Source organism: Agelaius tricolor, unplaced genomic scaffold (assembly GCF_023055355.1).
Source record: "Agelaius tricolor isolate 1412-34295 unplaced genomic scaffold, bAgeTri1.0.p SCAF_1, whole genome shotgun sequence".
Lineage (NCBI taxonomy): Eukaryota > Metazoa > Chordata > Aves > Passeriformes > Icteridae > Agelaius > Agelaius tricolor.
In genome coordinates, this window is record NW_027269261.1 from 112,085,939 (window position 1) to 112,103,845 (window position 17,907).

The window sequence follows — 17,907 nt, forward strand, 5'->3', positions numbered from 1 at the left end:
AGTGTGAGAGTTGGAAATACCATTCCAGTGGCACCCAGGGAAGAAATGAAAGGATGATCTTGGATATTATGATCTTGGATATTATGCAGGATGCACATCGCTTGATAACACTTTTAATCCTTGTCTGGGCCATTCAGGGGTTCATGCTCTGTCTGTGGCAGGAGTTGACTCATATCTTGTGAAATACCTTTGCACAGCCCGACAAGTTCTTCTTGGGCAGGTTGAGTTTGACAGCCTGGATCACTTTTATCACCTTTCTCCTGCTCCAGGACTCCCCTTTGAGCCTCTGGCTGGAGTTCACCCATGTGAAGAGGCACCTCTTAGGCAGCCAGGTTGGTATGGGGGTGAAAGGGTTTTTCCAGAGCTTTCTGATGACACTGGAGACATCCTGGGCTGGAGGTCACAGATGACAGCACCCCACTCCTCACCTGGGATTGTGGCTGCACCCCCTGATGTCCATTCTGGTCCTTTTCTGCCCAGCAGTGGTGGAGGAGCTGCAGGACCCATTTCCCAGAGGTTTTGGTGGGTGTTTTGTAAAACTATGGATGTTTTGTAAAACCATGGCTGCTCATGGAGCTCACGCTCTCCCTCCATCCCCTGGAGAGGCTCAGCTTGGTGTCACAAGCCCCAGCCTGCTCCCCAAAACAAGGGAAGAGTTTCCAGTGGCTTCATGGAGCCAGGTCTGCCCCAGGGAACAAATTTAACCTGATTGTTCAGCAGGAACAAAAAGGACCGTGGTGTCCAGTGCAGAGGAAGCTCAGCCCACAGCCTCTTGTTATGTTCACCCTGGGCTTGGCCACGTGCTGCAACTGGCCATAAAAATATCCATTTCCTTTCTAATTTGAGCCACAACACTTGACACTTTGGCCTTGGGCGATAATGCAATGTACAAGTGCTCAGCAGACACCCTGCAGCCCTTCTTCCTGCTTTGCTCCAGCACAAATAATACACAGTATTCACTTCAATAAAATATTAACAGCCAAGGAGTCAAACAGCTTTCATCTGTATTTATTTCCTGACTATCATCTCATTAACAGGAATCTGTTGGTTCTGCATGGAGTTCCTGGTGTCTGGTAGAGACCAAGCTGGAGTTCAAACAAGGGGAAAGACTTTTACTTCAACTCCAATGAAGTTATTGAAATAAATGGCTTTTTCCCCCCTGTGGTTTAAAAAGGGATTTTTGTAATTATAGCACATGTGACTTGTCCCTTGGGAACCAAAGGAACTGGACCGACCCTGATTAATCTTAAATTGTTTCTAGGCCTCACTGGCCTTGAGTTCACAGGGTTCAGGTTGGGAGGATGGAGATCTTTTCCACAGCCCAAGGTTTTCCACCCAGGTCCAGTGTAGTCCTAGAGGGATGCAGGTCTTCCACAGACCTCCATCCATCATCCCTATGGAAAAATCCCAGATATCTTAGGGTTTCTGCACTAGACCTAACATTTCTGAGACTGGCTCATCTCAGCCAGTTCCCTTCTTTCTCAGTCTGGGAGATCATTTAAAATTGTTATTAAATCCTCCTTTCCCACTCAGGAGGACAACTCCTTTTTCTCCTAGGCCCTTGTGCAGCAGTGGCATGAACAATAATTCTGTGTCATGGCTTGGGCTTGGTTGGGTGCTTTTTCTGACACACATGACATAGAATCATGGAATGGTTTAGGTTGGAAGGGATCTTAAGGATCATCTCATTCTAAGCCCCCTGCCATGGGCAGGGACATCTTCCACTATCCCAGGTTGCTCCAAGCCCTGTCCAACCTGGTCTGGGACATTTCCAGGGATCCAGGAGCAGCCACAGCTTCTCTGGGCAACCTGTGCCAGGGCCTCACCACCTTCATTCTAAAATCTTCCTTATATCTGGTCTAAATCTACCCTATTTTAGTTTAGAAAAATCACCTCTTGTTCTGTCACAACAGATCCTGGTAAAAAGTCTGTCCCTATCTTTCTTACAAACCCCATTTGAGTATTTTAAGATTTCTCTTTCCATCTCTGCTGTTTCTTTCCCATATCTTCCCTTTTCCACTGTGAAGTGCACCCTCTGCAGCTGGACTCAAAATCTGCTTTGTGGAGGAGAGAACAGCAGATGAAACTCCCTGGGGAGATGGTTCTGGAGTGTTCCCCCCTGCCCCAGCCTGGAGCTCACCCCTGCGCTCCTCACACTCCTCCCATGTGCCACCTGTGCCCTTTTTCTTTGCCCTCCACACCTCAGCCCAGTGAAACTCCGGACTGGAGACCAGCCTGAAGCCTCTTTTGGGCATCCCCCCCGGGTTGGAGATTCACCAGAAACCGGGGAAATGGCATTTGAACCCTCTCGGGCTGGGTGCGGAGCGGCACCTGCCGTGCTCTTGCACCGGGAGCTTGTGCAGCGAAGGCTCGGCCAAGCGAGGAAGGATTTGATTTCTGAAGTGGTGTTTTTTTTTTTTTTTTTTTTTTTTTTTTTTTTTTTAACATGAGTTTTTACTTCCCAAGAGCCGCCCAGATTCGCTGGGAAGGAGGGACATCTCGTGGCCACACCACGAACATCTCTCCTTGGGCATCCCCGCATTCCCTCCCCGGGTACCACCGCAGCATCACCCCGCTCTGCCCGGGGAGGCCCCGGCCTCTCCCTCCTCCTCCAGGGGCTCGCTCACACCCTGACACCTCAATAAAGAAATGGGAAATCCTCGAATCCAGTTGTTTATTACTGATTTGAGGCAGAGAGGGGGCACCACCCTGCAGGCGTGGCCTGAGGAGGTGCGGATAGGACACCCGCGGCACGGAGGGGGTGCAGCATCTCCAGCAGAGTAGGGCAGTGATTCTTCACCCCCAAACCACCAGCCTGACTCTTCAGTAAAGAAGTGGGAAATCCTCGTTTCCAGTTGTTTATTACCGATTTGAGGCAGGGAGGCGGCATCACCCTGCAGGTGTGGCCCGAGGAGGTGCGGACAGGACACGCTCGCAGCCCTGCCCGCAGCACGGAGGGGGTGCAGCATCACCAGCAGTGATTCTTCACCCCCATAACACCACCCTGGCCACGGACCCCTCTTCCCAGAGCTGCAGCTGTGGGGCTGAGGGGCTTTTCTCTATCCAGGCGGGTCACAAAGGAGTTTTCTGTCCTTAGTGCCAGAGGCGATGCCTGCCAGGTGGGCACAGCTGTGCCACCTCTCAGCCACCTCTTCAGTCTTTGCGACAGCCACAGAGCCGGCAGCATCCTCCTCCCTCCCGTCTCTCCTCATTCCCCATCTCCACGCGCGGATGGGAGGAAGGGAAACCCGAGCCGCCGAGCCACCGGCGGGTGGTGGCTGTCGCGCAGCGCTGTCCCCGCAGGGGCTGCTCACTGCTGCGGCTCGGGCTCGTACTGCTTCTCCGTGGAGGTGTAGAAATCCTCGAGCACCGACTGCAGGTACTCGAAGGTGGGGCGCTCCTCGGGGTTGCTGCGCCAGCACTTGAGGATGATGCTGTAGAGCTCCCCGGGACACGACTCCGGGCAGGGCATGCGGTAACCCCGCTCCAGGTTGCGAATCACCTCGGGGTTAGTCATTCCTGGGGGGGAAACAGAGCCCAGCAGGAGTTATGCAGCACCCGGGATGGGGAAAGGTCGGTGCTTCCCGAAGTTCACACCCAGGCAGGGCTGGAGGGGCTGAGGCGGTTCCTGAATCTGGAATTCCTGAATTCTGGAAACTTTTCTTCAGGGTTTGCTTCCTCTCCATGCCTCTGTTCCCTCCCTGATTCCCCTCTCTGAGTTTGGCTTTGTGCAGGGATAACTGAGGGAAGGAAAGCCAGCTTGAAGGAGCTCTTGTGGCAAGAGGGACATTGAGAGGCTGGAGGGTGTCCTGGGCAGGGAACGGGGCTGGGGAAGGGGCTGGAGCACCAGGAGGGGCTGAGGGAGCTGGGGAAGGGGCTCAGCCTGCAGAAAAGGAGGGTCAGGGGGGCCCTTGTGGCTCTGCACAACTCCCTGACAGGAGGGGACAGCCAGGGGCCTTGGGCTCTTCTCTCAGATAAAAAAGAGGAAATGACCTCAAGTTGTACCAAGGGATATTTTGATCAGGTATTAAAAACAATTTCTTAATGGAAAAGGCTGTCCAGCCCTGGCACAGCTGCCCAGAGCAGTGGTGGAGTCCCCATCCCTGCAGGGATTTACCAGATGTGTAAATGTGGCACTTGGGGACATGGGGCAGTGGTGGCCTTGGCAGTGCTGGGTTAATTCAATTTAGAGGCCTTCTGCAACTTAAACAATTCTGTGATCGGAGAGACAGCTGGGTGTGGAAGTGCCTGGACACTCATCCTGCATTCCCAGCACCCTGCACCTATATAAGGGATCCTGTACCTGGATAAATAATCCTGTACCTGGATAAGGGATCCTGTACCTGGATAAAGGATCCCGTACTTGGATAAGGGAGCCCGTACCCTGATAAGTGATCCTGTACTTGGATAAGGAAGCCTGTACCCTGATAAGGGGTCCTGTACTTGGATAAGGAATCCTGTACATGGATAAATAATCCTGTACCTGGATAAGGGATCTCATACCTGAATAAGGGATCCTGTACCTGGATAAGGGATCCTGTACCCAGAAAAGGGATCCTATACCTGGATAAGGGATCCTATACCTGGATAAATAATCCTGTACCCAGATAAGGGAATTCTATAACTGGATAAATAATCCTGTACCCAGATAAGGGAATCCTATACCTGGATAAATAATCCTGTACCTGGATAAGAGATCCTGCCTGGATAAGGGATCCTATACCTGGATAAATAATCCTGTACTTAGATAAGGGATCCTGATCACAGAAAAGGGACCCTCTATCTGGATGAGGGATCCTGTACCCAGAAAAGGGACCCTGTACCTGGATAAATAATCCTGTACCCAGAAAAGGGATCCTGTACCTGGATAAGGGATCCTGCCAAAGGTGATGATCTCTGTCAGGAGGATCCCAAATGACCACACGTCAGATTTGATGGTGAAAACCCCATAGTTAATGGCCTCTGGAGCTGTCCATTTGATGGGAAATTTGGCACCTGTCCCAAAGGAAACAAAGGGAAATAAGTCCTGGAGTTAGAGCATCTCCCTCACCTGTCACAGGCACAAGAATTCCCCCAGACTGAGCCCTGGTTCCTTTGGGCTCTTGATTATCATTCTGTGGTTTTTCCTAGGAGGGGCTCCAGCCCTTTGATTATCTGCATGTCCTCCTCTGCACCTGCTCCATCCCAGAGCTGGATGGAATATTGAAAACCAATTTGGCAGATTTATTATGGGACAACAACAGTAGGATTTTATTCTGTATAAAATTTCTTTGGCTTTTGCCAAGGAAAATTGTACCAGATGATCCTTGAGGTCTCTTTCCAACGTGGTACTCTATGATTCTGTGAAATCACTTATTAGAAGGGGGTAGTTTTAGCAAAAGTGCATAAATATAACAGCAAATATAAATTCCCCAGTCCTTAAAGCTGCATAGTTTTATTAAAACCAAAAGAAGTCCCTTTTTATTTTGTCCACCAAGTTCTTGCTTAACCCACTGTAGACAGCAATGACCAAAAGGTTGCAATTTCAGTTTAGCTAAAAAAAAAAACCAAAAAGCCAACAGCAAAACCACCTTGATAAGTGGGAACTGATCATGTTACACTGCAGAGGAAACCACATTTTTATTTATACACATCCTCCCAGGACTGGAAATCCAACTGCAGGGTGTGAAATAAGCACCTCAGTTGTTGCACATCACACTCTGAGTGACAAGGCTGGGAAATGCAATATATGAAGTGAGAATTGTTCAAAGCAGATAGAGGGGAGGTGTTATTCCAGAGCAAAGCTAGCTGGAAAAAGGCTGGTGGGAGCTGCTTTCTGCTGGGGAAGCAGCTCCTTTGGTTATTAACTGAATTATACTGATTTCATCAAAGCTTCTCTTAAGGATAAAACTGCCTTAAAATTTTGCAGAAAAGTCAAAATTTCCCTTCATGGCAGTTTCCAAATTACATTTGGGATCTTTTACTAGTCTGAAATAGTTCTGCATGTTGAAATGGGTACGCTTTGTATCAAAAAGGATTTTGGGGACAGGAAATTGAAAGAAATGTTTCTTATCTTATTTAAAAAAAACCCATAAAAACTATTAAATTTCCTTTCCTCAGAGTATATTTTAAGGGGAATTTTATCTCATCCCAACTCTAGAAGTGGACAGGTTTCCAAAATTTGAAAATGTTCTGGTAAGTGCCACTTATGCCTGACTGAATTGTTTCATTTCAGTCACTTCTGCTGCTTTTCCTGATGCTCTGTGGAGTCCCTTTGCAATCTGAGTGATTTGATCTCATGCCTGACCTCGGGCTCAGAGCTCAGTACGGGGATGATCTCAGAAGTCTTTTCCAAACCAAAAGATTCAGTGATTTATTGTTTTCTATGTGGTCCCTCTGCTGCGGAAGGGACCTGATGTGGTCAGGGCTTGGTTTGCCTGGCACACCTGGAAGCTGCTGCTGGATCCAGATTTGTGGCTCCAGCTCTGTTGTATCCTTCCCTCTGGACTGAATCCCTGCAGAACCCTGGCCACAGGCAGCAGCCTTCATTAGCAGAGGTCAAATTTCTCCTCCTCTGGGGACTCCCCCAAAGAGAATAGAAAGAGTTTTTTCCCATTTCCCCCTGCAGTTTTCAGTTGGTTTTATAGCCCCCAAGCCTTGCTGCCTCTCCCAGGACTGGATGTTTGGGTGTTTTTGTTTCTCCTGCCCTCTGCCTGATGCCAGCCTTGTATCCTGGCATTCCTGGAAGTAGGATTTGGAATCCAGGATATTCCTCTGGCTGCCCTGGAGGACTTGAGACTCTGGCAGGGGCCTCAGAGACCTTGGCATGGAGTCAAAGACACCTGTGCCTTCGATTTTACCCCATGGAAACAATTACCAACTTTGTGCAAGGAGTTACAAGCCACAAGAGTTTGAATAGAATGTTCATGAATTTGTCACAGGGTGAAAAAGTAGAATTTTGGGGTTTTTAGAATGGGGGTTCAGGAGGCAAGATGGAGGAATCTGGGCATGTACTGTCTTTCTCCTTCTTCTTCTTGGCCTCCATCTTCTGCTGTGATGGTGGCACTTTTGGATTGGTTTAGAGTAGAGAGGAACTGTCTAACATAGGTGATAGGTATTTGTTGGAACCCAGGAAATTCCTCTGGCTGCCCTGGAGGACTCAAGACCCTGCCAAAGGGCTCAGAAACCTTGGCACAGAGCCCAAGACCCCTGTGCCTTTGATCTTGACCCATGGAAAAAACAATTACCACCTTTATATGAAGAATTACAAGTCAAGAGAGTTTAAGTAGAATAATAGTTAGTTTGTCACGGGGTGAAAAATAGATTTTTGGGATTTTTAGAATGGAGGTTCAGGGGGCAAGATGGAGGAATCTGGGCATGTCCATCCTTTCTCCTTCTTCTCCTTGGCCTCCATCTTCTGCTGTGATGCTGGCACTTTTGGATTGGTTTAGAGTAGAAGCTCACTGTCTAACATAGGTGATAGGTATTGGGAAGTTATTGTAAATAATGTACACGTAGTTTTTAGTATAAAAAGATAACCCAAGGTGGTCAGTGTGCCATGAACCAACCTGCTGGACAGATCTCAGCAGGTCAGAGAAAGAATGTACTAGCAAAGAGTAAATAAACAACCTTGAGAACCAGAGCCAAGGAATTCTGCCTTCTTCTTCAGTCTTGGGGCTGGGAAAAAGAGACTTTCTGACACCTCGGGGCCATCTCGACACCAGAAACCCCTTCAGTAGCAGGGTGGAAGATAAGGGCAGTGCTGGGAGGGACACCCACCTTCCTGTGCCAGGTACTCGTTCTCGATGAGCCTGGCCAGGCCGAAATCGGCGATTTTGCAGCAGAGCGTCTCTGACACGAGGATGTTGGCGGCCCTCAGGTCCCGGTGGATGAAGTTCATGCGCTCGATGTAGGCCATGCCCTCTGCCACCTGGGAGGGGAGGAAGAGCCCACCTTCGTCATCACCTCCCCATGGGATCTTGGGTGGTTTTCACCCACCTTTGCAAAGCACAGCATTTTTACAGGGTTGCTGTTGTCTCTCCGTGAGCATGGATGTGCCTACGTTGCTCATGGATGGATGGAAGGATGGAAGGATGGATGGATGGATGGATGGATGGATGGATGGATGGATGGATGGACGGACGGACAGGTGGATCAGCAGACAGGTAAATAAATAGCTATTGCACTTATACAGGTGCAGGTATTCAGCTTTACCATCCTGAGCAGCCAAGTGAAGCAGAACAGAAGCACCACTCTCTGTTTTGCCCTGAGTCGTGTCTGCAGCGAGAGCTGAAACCACATCACTGGATTCCCAGTTTCTGCCACAAAGTCTCTCTTCTCCAGTGGGCATTTTAGTCATAAACATTCCATTAAATATGTGAATTAGGAAAAGGAAAAAAAAACCTCACAAAAAATCAAACTAGCAAATCACGGAATTATAGAATGGTTGGAAGAGACCTTAGGACCTTAAAGATCTTCTCATTCCAACCTCCTGCTATAGGCAGGGACACCTCCCACTATCCCAGGTTGCTCCAAACCCCACCTAACCTGGCCTTGGACACTTCCAGGGATCCAGGGACAGCCACAGCTTCTCTGGGCACCCTGTGCCAGGGCCTCACCACCCTCATGGGGAAGAATTTATTCCTAAAATCTAATTGAGGCAGCTGGTATGTGATGAGCCTCTATCAATGACAGCAGCAATATTTCACTGATGAGTGCTGGGGGTTGAAAAGGGAGATTGATAGAAGACAGAGGTTGCCAGGTCGAGTCTCAGATTTGGACTGGGCATTTATTGGGAAGGTGAGTGGACGTGTGCAGCCCCTGCCAGCAAGGGGTAGCAGCTATTAAAGGTTTTAAGTGCCTGTGGGTGAGGGCAGAGCAATTTTCCACTCCATGCAGATTCACATGAGCCTCTGCACTCACATGTGGTTTCAAACAGGATACTCACACATACTTTCCAATGCTGCATTTCTAACCTGTGTCAACACCCCTCTAGTGCAAGGGCTGATTTCTGCAGTGGAAAATGGAAGAATTGATGTAATTTCCTGTCCTGATGTTAATGAGATAGGACCTGGTGCTCAGCCTGTTCCAGCCCAGAGTGTTTTCAAGCATTTACCCTCAAGACTGACCACAGGACCGAGCGTATCAGCCCAGACTGTTCTAATTTTAACTCACGCGGATGTCATTGGATCAAAAAATGCGCTCCAGAGGGTTGGGCGCCTGCTGAGCTGTGATGTCACCCCAACACCACAGATAAGCAGATTGCAAAACAGCTCATGAGACTGCCCTTTCCTCCTGCTGCTCCTCCCAGAGATACCCAGGGAATGTCTGAGTGCCTGCCCTGGGGAGGTGGCGCTGGGCTGGGAGAGGGAAGGATTGAAAGTTGTTCTTCCAGTTGATGCCAATGCCTCAGGGAAGGGTAAAATCCTTTCTACCCCATGCTGAGGGTGATTTCTGTGGGTTTTGCATGATTGGGGTGTGGGAGTTTGGTCTGTGTTCAATCATCCTGGTCCTGCTGTGTGGTGAAATTTGCCCAGAGAAGCTGTGGGTGCCCCACCATCCCTGGCAGTGTCCAAGGCCAGGTTGGACAGGGCTTGGAGCAACCTGGGATAGTGGGAGGTGTCCCTGCCCATGGCAGCGGGTTGGAACGAGATGATTTCTCAGGTCCTCCCCACCCAACCCATTCCATGATTCCATAACTCTGTAACATTGACCAAAATCTTTGCTCTGAGTCACCCAGAGATTGTTCTGGTCCTGCACAGAAATGCATCTTGCCAATTTCTGGGGAATGCTCCCACCAACCCCAAGGGCTCTGTACTATGGATTAATTGGAATGAGGAATTAATTAATTAATTAAAGGAATTAATTAATTCCTTATCCTCAGGAATTTAACACAAACCACAGGCTGTAATTTTCAAGAGAGGGAATGAAACAATGAAAGATGGAGGGAGGGAAGTGGAGCTTTCAGGAGAGGAGGGAAGGAGGGGAGTAATTAAGTCAAATACCCTAAACAGGGAGCGTGCATTTGTCTCCATAACATCTCACAGACATCAATGATGAAGCTGCAGATATGGAAAATTTATCAGTAGTGAAGAGGGAAGGAACAGAAAGAGGTTCCTCTGCACCTCTATGGAAAGTTCAAAACAAAAATGACAGAAGGTGGCACTGCTTTAAAGCATTTAAATCTTTTCATTCTGGTTAAAGCAAGAATTAAAATATTTCACTATAATAAACCATCCCCTCAAATATTAAGATTTTCCAGTTGTTAATTTATTAAAAAGCAAATCTATATAAGGGCTGGAACCAGCAAACTTTGCACATTGTTTCCTCAAGTCCACTTTGACAAGAGAAGCTGAGTGATTTTATGGATAAATCCCATATTCAGCCTCATGCTTCAGGGTATTTTATTTTTTTTTTCTAATATTTCCTTATTAGCCTGACTCTGCTCTGGATGAGCCAAATTCTGTCAACAGCTGTCTGGGACCAAAGTGCAGTGATTTAGCCATTCTCATTCTTCATGTGCTTTCCCTAATTTTTCCCTATTTGTGTTTAGAGGCACTTCTGGACTAAAATTTTAAGCTGCAGCTGCAGCTATGAGGATTTGCAGCCTGGAGATGCTTAAAGGCTAAAAGTTTGCTTTCCTAAAGAGCAATATTCCCAGATTTGAGGATCAGAAGATCCTTTATGCCTCATCCTCAGAAGGGCAGAACTGCTGGTCCTGCATTGGAAATCTCTTTGTTGAGCTTTTTCTCCTTTTTTGGTAAAAAGAAAAAGAAACATTTTTTTCCTGCTCAGCAAGGAAGAAAAGCAAAAAAAAAAAAAAAAAAAAAAAAAAAAAAAAAAAAAAAAAAAAAAAAAAAAATCTGATGTGCACATGGACAGAGAAGGATGAGGAGAATCCCTAAGAGAGCACAGCAGGAGGAGCTGTTCTTCTCCAGGAAACCTTTGCTCTGACTGACTGCAGACTTGCAGGAATTTCACTGAGTTATAACAAATAACTTGGATCCTTTTCCCACTGAATGTTCACTGACCTGAGCAGAGATATCAATGAGTTTGGGGAGATTCAGTTGGCTTCCTTCTTCTGTCTTCAGGAAATCCAGCAAACACCCTGCAGGAGAGGAGAGGAGAGACTGCTGTCACTCTTCTGAATAATTTACAAATTTGTTTTCCCTGGTGCTTCTCTGAATATATGCAGCAAATCTGCCTCCATGCTAAGGGAAATCTGAGGAGCCAGAATGGGTGTCCACTGGAGTATCTTTCATTAGGAAAGCTCCCAAACAGCCCAAATTCCCTTCATTTTTTTGCACAGATATGTTGCAAACTGCTGGGCATTCATAGTTTGAACTGTTACAAACAAGAGGGGATAAAAGAAAGGATAATTTCACCATGAGGGGAGGAAAAACCTGAAAGAAACTTCCAGCGAGAACAGTGGGGAGGGGAACTTTAAACACTCATCAAATGGAGCATCACCAAAGTTTTTTCATCACCCAGAAAGTCTCTTTCTGTATTAGAATCAAACTTTTGGGTCACTTGCTTGCAGATTTGGTACAACCCCTCCTGCCCACCCTCATTCTGCACAGGAGCACTGGCCAGACCACCAAATTGTTGTGCAGAAGCCCAGCACAGAGCTCCAGGAGGGTTCTTACCATTGGCCATGTACTCTGTCACAATGTAGATGGGCTGCTTGGTGACCACGGCGTACAGCCGGACCAGTTTGTTGTGCTGCAGCTTCTTCATCAGGTTTGCCTCTGCCAGGAAGGCATCAGGATCCATGCTGCCCTCCTTCATGGTCTTCACAGCCACCTTGACGTTGTTCTTGTAGTAGCCTGCAGGGAGATGATGGTGTTTTGAGGAATTTTGAGCTATCTGCAGGCTCTATGGGGCAGAAAACCACAGGAACAGCTTGAATCCCTCATGAAGGAATATGTGGCAAATCCCAGTGCCAGCAGGTGTAAGAGAGGAAGGGACGCTCATGTCACAGCTGTCACCCATGAGGCTGCATCAGGGATGGTCCTTGCAGTGAGCCCATCCTCACACAGGCCTCCCAGACCCTTTCTGGGTGAAACCCCTGGGGCCTCCCACCAAATCACCCAAATGCAGCCAAAAAGGCAGGACTGAGCAGTCAGCACATGAACTCAGCCTGGTCCTGTCCACAATCTCCATTTCCAAGGCAACCAGCAACCACAAAGAGGGTGGCAAAGGAAGCTGAGCTCCCCCCACTTCCTCTCCTGCTGATTAGCAGTAGGTGGGAGGGCATCAGGGATGGAGATCTGGGCTGAAAAGTGGAACAGAGAGGCAGAAAAAGTGGGAAAATGTCACCCAGGTACCTTACTGGGTGTGACTTAGGATCACTGGCATCACTGCAGCTGTGCCCAGGATTCCCAGGAAGAATGAGTGCATATCCCAAGAGATGAGTAAATAATGAGTTCGACACCCATCCCCTGTGAAACCCTTGCTCAATCCCTGATCTTTGCAAATATGAGCTGTCCAGTCCTTCCCAGGAATCCTGTGTGAGTGTGTGTGTCCATAAATATGTGTTTGTCCTTAAGGATCCCCACTCCTGGAATAGTCTTGCCTTAGGGAAATAAAAGGGTTTTCCATCTCCTCTCTTTATGTCTTTTTTTCCTGGAATGGAAGGAATTCCACTTACCCATCCACACTTCCCCAAACTGCCCACTGCCCAGCTTCTTGACAAGCTTCAGGGCCTCCCGAGGGATCTCCCACTCGTCCCGGGCCCAGGGTCTCTGGGGAACCAGGGATGTGCAGGGAGCTGTGAGGCGCTGGCACAGCCCATCCCCTTTCTCTGGAGGAGGACAAAGCACAGGAGAGTTCAGTGGGATGGCAGAGAAAACCTCCTCCTCCTCCATCCAGGAGAAATCAACCCATGGAAACCTCCACAACCACACAGGGAAGTGGTGGAGCCCCCAGCCCTGGAGGGGTGTAAAAGCTGTGTGGATGTGGCACCTGGGGACATGGGTTAGTGGTGGCATTGGCAGTTCAGGGGGAATTCAGTGCTCTTAGAGGGTTTTCCCAATGTTTATAATTCTATGAGTTCATGAAAAGCTTCAGCCACAGGGGTCAAGGCACCCAGAATGGCCCCAATCAAAGAGGAAAGCTCAAAGGGAGCCATAGAGGAACAAATTATTCTGCCCAGTTATTCCAAACCTTGCTTCCCATGCACCCCTCCTGCATATCCTGGCAACATTCACCTCCTTCCTTTCCTGATGGGAGACACTCCCTGACTTTAGGGCTGGGGGCAGAGCTCACCCTTGCAATTCCCTAAGATGGAAACCAGGGCATGGGTGCTGGTTGTAGGATCACACCCGCCCTGTGAGCAGCTGTGGTGTCCCCCAAACCTATCCTCCCTCTGTCCCCACCCTCTTCCAGGGCACAAACCCACGAGGGAAGGCAGACAACTCACGGCTGTAATGATGGATGAGCTCTGGCAGGCTGGAGAAAGTCATCCTGGGGGAGATGTAGTACCCCCCTCCATCCAGGGAGCGGATCCTGTAGTGTTTGATGATGTCCCCGTGAGCAGAGGTGTTGTCCCTCACAGACAGGGAATAGGCATCTGGAGAAGGAGCAGAAGGAGCTGTGAGGACAAATTGCACCCCAGCCAGGGACCAGCTCCCTCCTCTTTCCATCAACAGCTCCAAACCAGCCCTGGCTGGTGCCTTTCCAGGGCAAATCCCCCAGAATTTACAGCTTCCCTCTCTCCAAGGCAAGGGGACAGGATAAAAGTTCATCAAAGCTTAATTGATCCAGTGAGGTTTCCAGGAGTAACACCCCTGCCTGTGCTGTGGCCAACAGCCCCTTGGAAGCCCTGTGGGGACCAGCAGCACCTCTGCAGGCAGAGCAGTCAGATGTTCCCCAGGTCAGGATGGTTTTTCCACAGCTCCATGTTCCCGTCTGAGCTCTGCCAACCTCAGCATCATGAAATCAGAATGGTTTGGGTTGGAAAGGAACTTAAATTTCATCCAGCCCTGCCCATCCATGAGCAGGGACACCTTCCACCAACCCAGGTTGCTCCAAGCCCTGTCCAGCCTGGCCTTGGACACTTCCAGGGATCCAGAGGCAGCCACAGCTTCTCTGGGCACCCTGTGCCAAGGCCTCACCACCCCCACAGTGAAGAATTTCTTCCCAACATCCAATCTAAACCTGCCCTCTTTTAACTTAAAGCCATTTAAAGCCTTCTTCCTCTGGATTAAACATTATTAAACCTTGTGCCAAGGTCAGTGGTTCAGCTGAGGAGGAGAACAGAAAGTGAGTTCAGGAGAATTGTCTTGTTCAGCCACAAACTTGTGACCATGGCTAAACCAGATCCAGGAATTCCCATCTAGAATCTTGTCCCTTTTGGGCCTCAAGGGAGCTGCTCAGCCCTCCACCACTCCAACCTGCTATTCCCTCCATGAGAATCTAAACCAAGGCTGGTTTTCAGTGCACAAAAGCATCACTAGATGTTGCTGCAGAGCAGAACTTCCAGCCTGTGTCAGTGTGGTTCAAGGCAGCTTAGCAGTGGTGTTTTCCCCCCTTTGTCTGGATTGTATTTCTGGAGTGAGTTGTTACAAGCCTGCTGGGCTGTTCTAAGTCTAATATATCACCTGGTCTGATAAACTGCCCATTTTTGATGTTTTTTTAATGAAAAGGCAAGGCTATACATGTTTAAAAGGGTGTATCTGTTCATGCAGGATCATAAAAAGAAGCAACAGCAACTCTGAAACCCTAATCCTGCACGTGAGGGGAAAATTTATTAACATAAAATCCTCACTGCCTGGTGTTTCTCCATCCCAGCACCAGCAGTTTTCCCTACACTGTGCCTGAAACCCATTTGCATTTATAAAAAGCAGCAAAAGCTCCCCACTTCTGTGGATATTTGCTCTGTTGGAGCGATCATAAATCTTTACAAGCAGAGTTTGGAAGAGTTTGAAGTTTTCCCAAGCGCCAGCAATCATTTTGAGGGGACTCCCTTCCTGCAGAGACCAGATCTGATGGTGTAAAATTCATGGAAAAACCTGGTGGTTTAAATGCAGAGCCAGAGAACCTCAATTTAACGTGGTGGTCTCCCCAGCAGAGGAAGCTCTTCTGGTTTTCTTTCCTTCACCATGAATGTCAGGCAGAAGACAAATTAACAAGCCTTTTTGATTTGATCAGTCCTGCAGCTGAACAGCTGAGAAACAGCCCTGAAACACCTTCAGTGGGGCAATAAAACCTCGAGGGAAAAGCAAAGAAATGGCTCTGCTGGCTCCTCTGTGGTACCTATGTGGCCCTAAACTCCAAAATAATGATAATAATCATCAAGGCCCAAGGCTGGACCTGATAATCTTAAGAGATCTTTTTTAACCTAAATGATTCTGTGATTCTGTGAAGAAGAATATGACATTGATGACCACACAACACTATTATTATTATTATTATTATTATTATTATCATTATCATTATCATTATCATTATTATTATCATCATCATCATCATTATTTCTATTATTTCTATTATTTCTGTTATTTCTATTATTGCTATTAACTGTTATTATCTTTCATTATTGCTGTTGAGGGTGATGACATTGTTTTAATTTCAAAGAGACTGAAATACTGCCCAGGCCAGGCTGCAGCCCAGGAGAGTTGGGCTCATGTGGCACCAGGAGGGTGTTTGGTGTGCCTGGGACACAGCTTAGGGTTTGTGTGGGATTTTTACAGGGTGAGGACTGCTCAAGGAAGGAGCCAAACTTGGTGTGAAGGCAGCTGCACTGAGGCCAAATGATTCTGCAGAAGGAAATCCAGGAATTGATGACAAACACCTCTGCAAGGGGGTGTCTGGGGGCTGAGAGTCAGCAGGGAATGGAGACCTGCCCTGTTTGCCAGTGGTTGCACCCAAAACACTCTTCTCCCACAGGATCTCCTTTCCAGGCCCCACCAACCCTTTAAACTCTCCTACATTTCTCAAACAGAGTCAGGGCCAATCTCAGCTGCCAGAGTTAATTCTTACCCTGTCATTAAGCTAATGACTGCATCTCAGCCCCAGCCACAGTTTAATTTGCTGCAGGGAGCGTGGTGGAGCTTCCCTGTCCTCCTCCCTTGGGAGCTGCAGTGCAGAGGCAAGGGCACTGAAGGGAAAGATTCAATTCTTCCTTCACAGAATCACAGAATGGTTTGGGTTGGGAGGGTCCTTAGAACTCATCTTGTTTCATGGACAGAGACACCTTCCACTAAACCAGATTGCTCCAAGCCCCATCCAACCTGGTCCCTGCTCCCAGTGACAGCAGAAAATAAAAATCATTGGCTGCTAATTCCCTCTGATGATATCCAGGATAGCCAAAAGGAGTTCTTGCTCCTCAGCCTCAAGGGACATTCACCTGTTCTGCATCCTGGCACACACCTGGACTGGTAAAGGGTCCAGAGTACAAAATTTATGGAACAATTTCCTCATCAAAAATTTGGCCAGTCCTGGCACAGCTTCAGGGCAGTGATGGAGCCCCCATCCCTGGAAGGGTTTGAAAGCCATGTAGATGTGGTACCTGGGGACATGTGTTTAGTCCATTTCCTGCTCCTACAGCTCTCACCAGCCCCTAAAATCCTTCCCAAGGGAAGGGCAGGAGCTGAGCTGGATGCAGAGGCTGAGCTCAGTGAGGTCCCTCCTGCTGGCAGCAGAGATGCAGGAATGCTGCTGGTAGCCAGGAGCCCGTGGCTCAGCACAGCTGGGCAAATGTGCTCCTGCAGCTTTTGGAATGATTGGTACTTCAGGGGGACTTTGTTTATTTGCAGCAGCTTCAGCAAGGACAGTGCTCTCTCGATGATTTTGGTGCTTCCCACACTGTCCCCGTCTTCCCAGGATGCTGAATGTGCCTTTTGGGGACTCTGAGAAATATTGGCTCTGAAGATTTGCAGAATTTCTGCATCTCAAACCGTGAGGAAAATGAGACTCTTCTCAAGATGGGCTGGGAATAGGTGCCCATCCTTGGAGCAGGTGCTGCTCCAAGTCAGGGTGCAGAACCCATCCCACTGTGCCTGAGACATCCCAGTATGAGGCAACCACTTCCCAGTTTAAGTCATTAATGGGATTTAGCTCAGCCCAGTGACTAAAATTTGTCCCTGATGGTCAAATTTTGCTGGTGATGTGCCAAGTGAATGAAAACACCCGTCATGGGGATGGAAAACCAGGAAAAAACAGTGGGGCTCTAAGGGCAGGGTTAATTCCATAGCATTGCTCTGCACATCTCTTGGTGAGCCACAGGGTGCTTCACATCAGGGAATTCAGCCTCATGGCACATTTGGAGATGCCTGGCTTTGTCTTTTCCCTTCCTCTTTAGGGTGGAGGAAGCTGTGGCTAAGATGGATCAAACGTGGCCATTCAGGCAGCCCAAAGCCCAGAGTGCTCAGGCAGCAGCTGGATGATTCAGAGGATGAGGTGTTCGAAGGAATAACACCCGTATTTTATCCTAAATATCAGAAAAGTCACAGGGCAGAGACACATCTGAGCATTCAGGACTCACATGGGGCTTTCATGGAGTGGAACCCACATCTGCTAATGCAGGATATCCCACACCTCATTCTTCTTCTGACAGCAGAGACGGGGAACTGAGGATCTGGTGATTTCTCCTTGGATTTCAGGACTCCAGCACCTCTGCTCGAGCCCCGTGTGAGACTAAGACCCACCCACACTCCAGATAATTGCAGAAGTTGGGGACAATTGTCCTGAACAAGTGTAGGGAAAGGTCTGATCCCATGCATGTGTGGCACCTAGAGATGCCACAAAGACCAGGATCATGTGTGGACAGAGCTTCAGACACAGCACATGAGTGTCTGCTTTGTGGTGCTCCCTGCCCTTCCTGGGTGCAATGAACACCCCAAATATCCCAACAAACAAAGGGAGAATGGGAATGGGATAAACAGAAGAGCAGCACGTGGTTCTAAGTCCAAGCCTGATCACTGCAAA

At 48.4% G+C, this 17,907-nt stretch overlaps 1 protein-coding gene across 2 annotated transcripts in view; it reads right to left on the bottom strand.

The window, feature by feature from the left end:
• Positions 1-2,408: 2,408 nt before the first annotated feature.
• BLK (BLK proto-oncogene, Src family tyrosine kinase) overlaps positions 2,409-17,907 on the bottom strand; it is a 36,961-nt gene continuing 21,462 nt past the window's right edge. For both annotated transcript variants that reach the window (XM_071447656.1, XM_071447646.1), the window contains 7 exons: positions 13,400-13,549; positions 12,629-12,781; positions 11,625-11,804; positions 11,010-11,086; positions 7,759-7,909; positions 4,864-4,995; positions 2,409-3,519 (listed from right to left, as the gene is read on the bottom strand). In XM_071447656.1, coding sequence (XP_071303757.1) covers positions 3,311-3,519; positions 4,864-4,995; positions 7,759-7,909; positions 11,010-11,086; positions 11,625-11,804; positions 12,629-12,781; positions 13,400-13,549 — 1,052 coding nt within the window. In that variant the 3' untranslated portion in view covers positions 2,409-3,310. The remainder of the gene's footprint in view (positions 3,520-4,863; positions 4,996-7,758; positions 7,910-11,009; positions 11,087-11,624; positions 11,805-12,628; positions 12,782-13,399; positions 13,550-17,907) is intronic.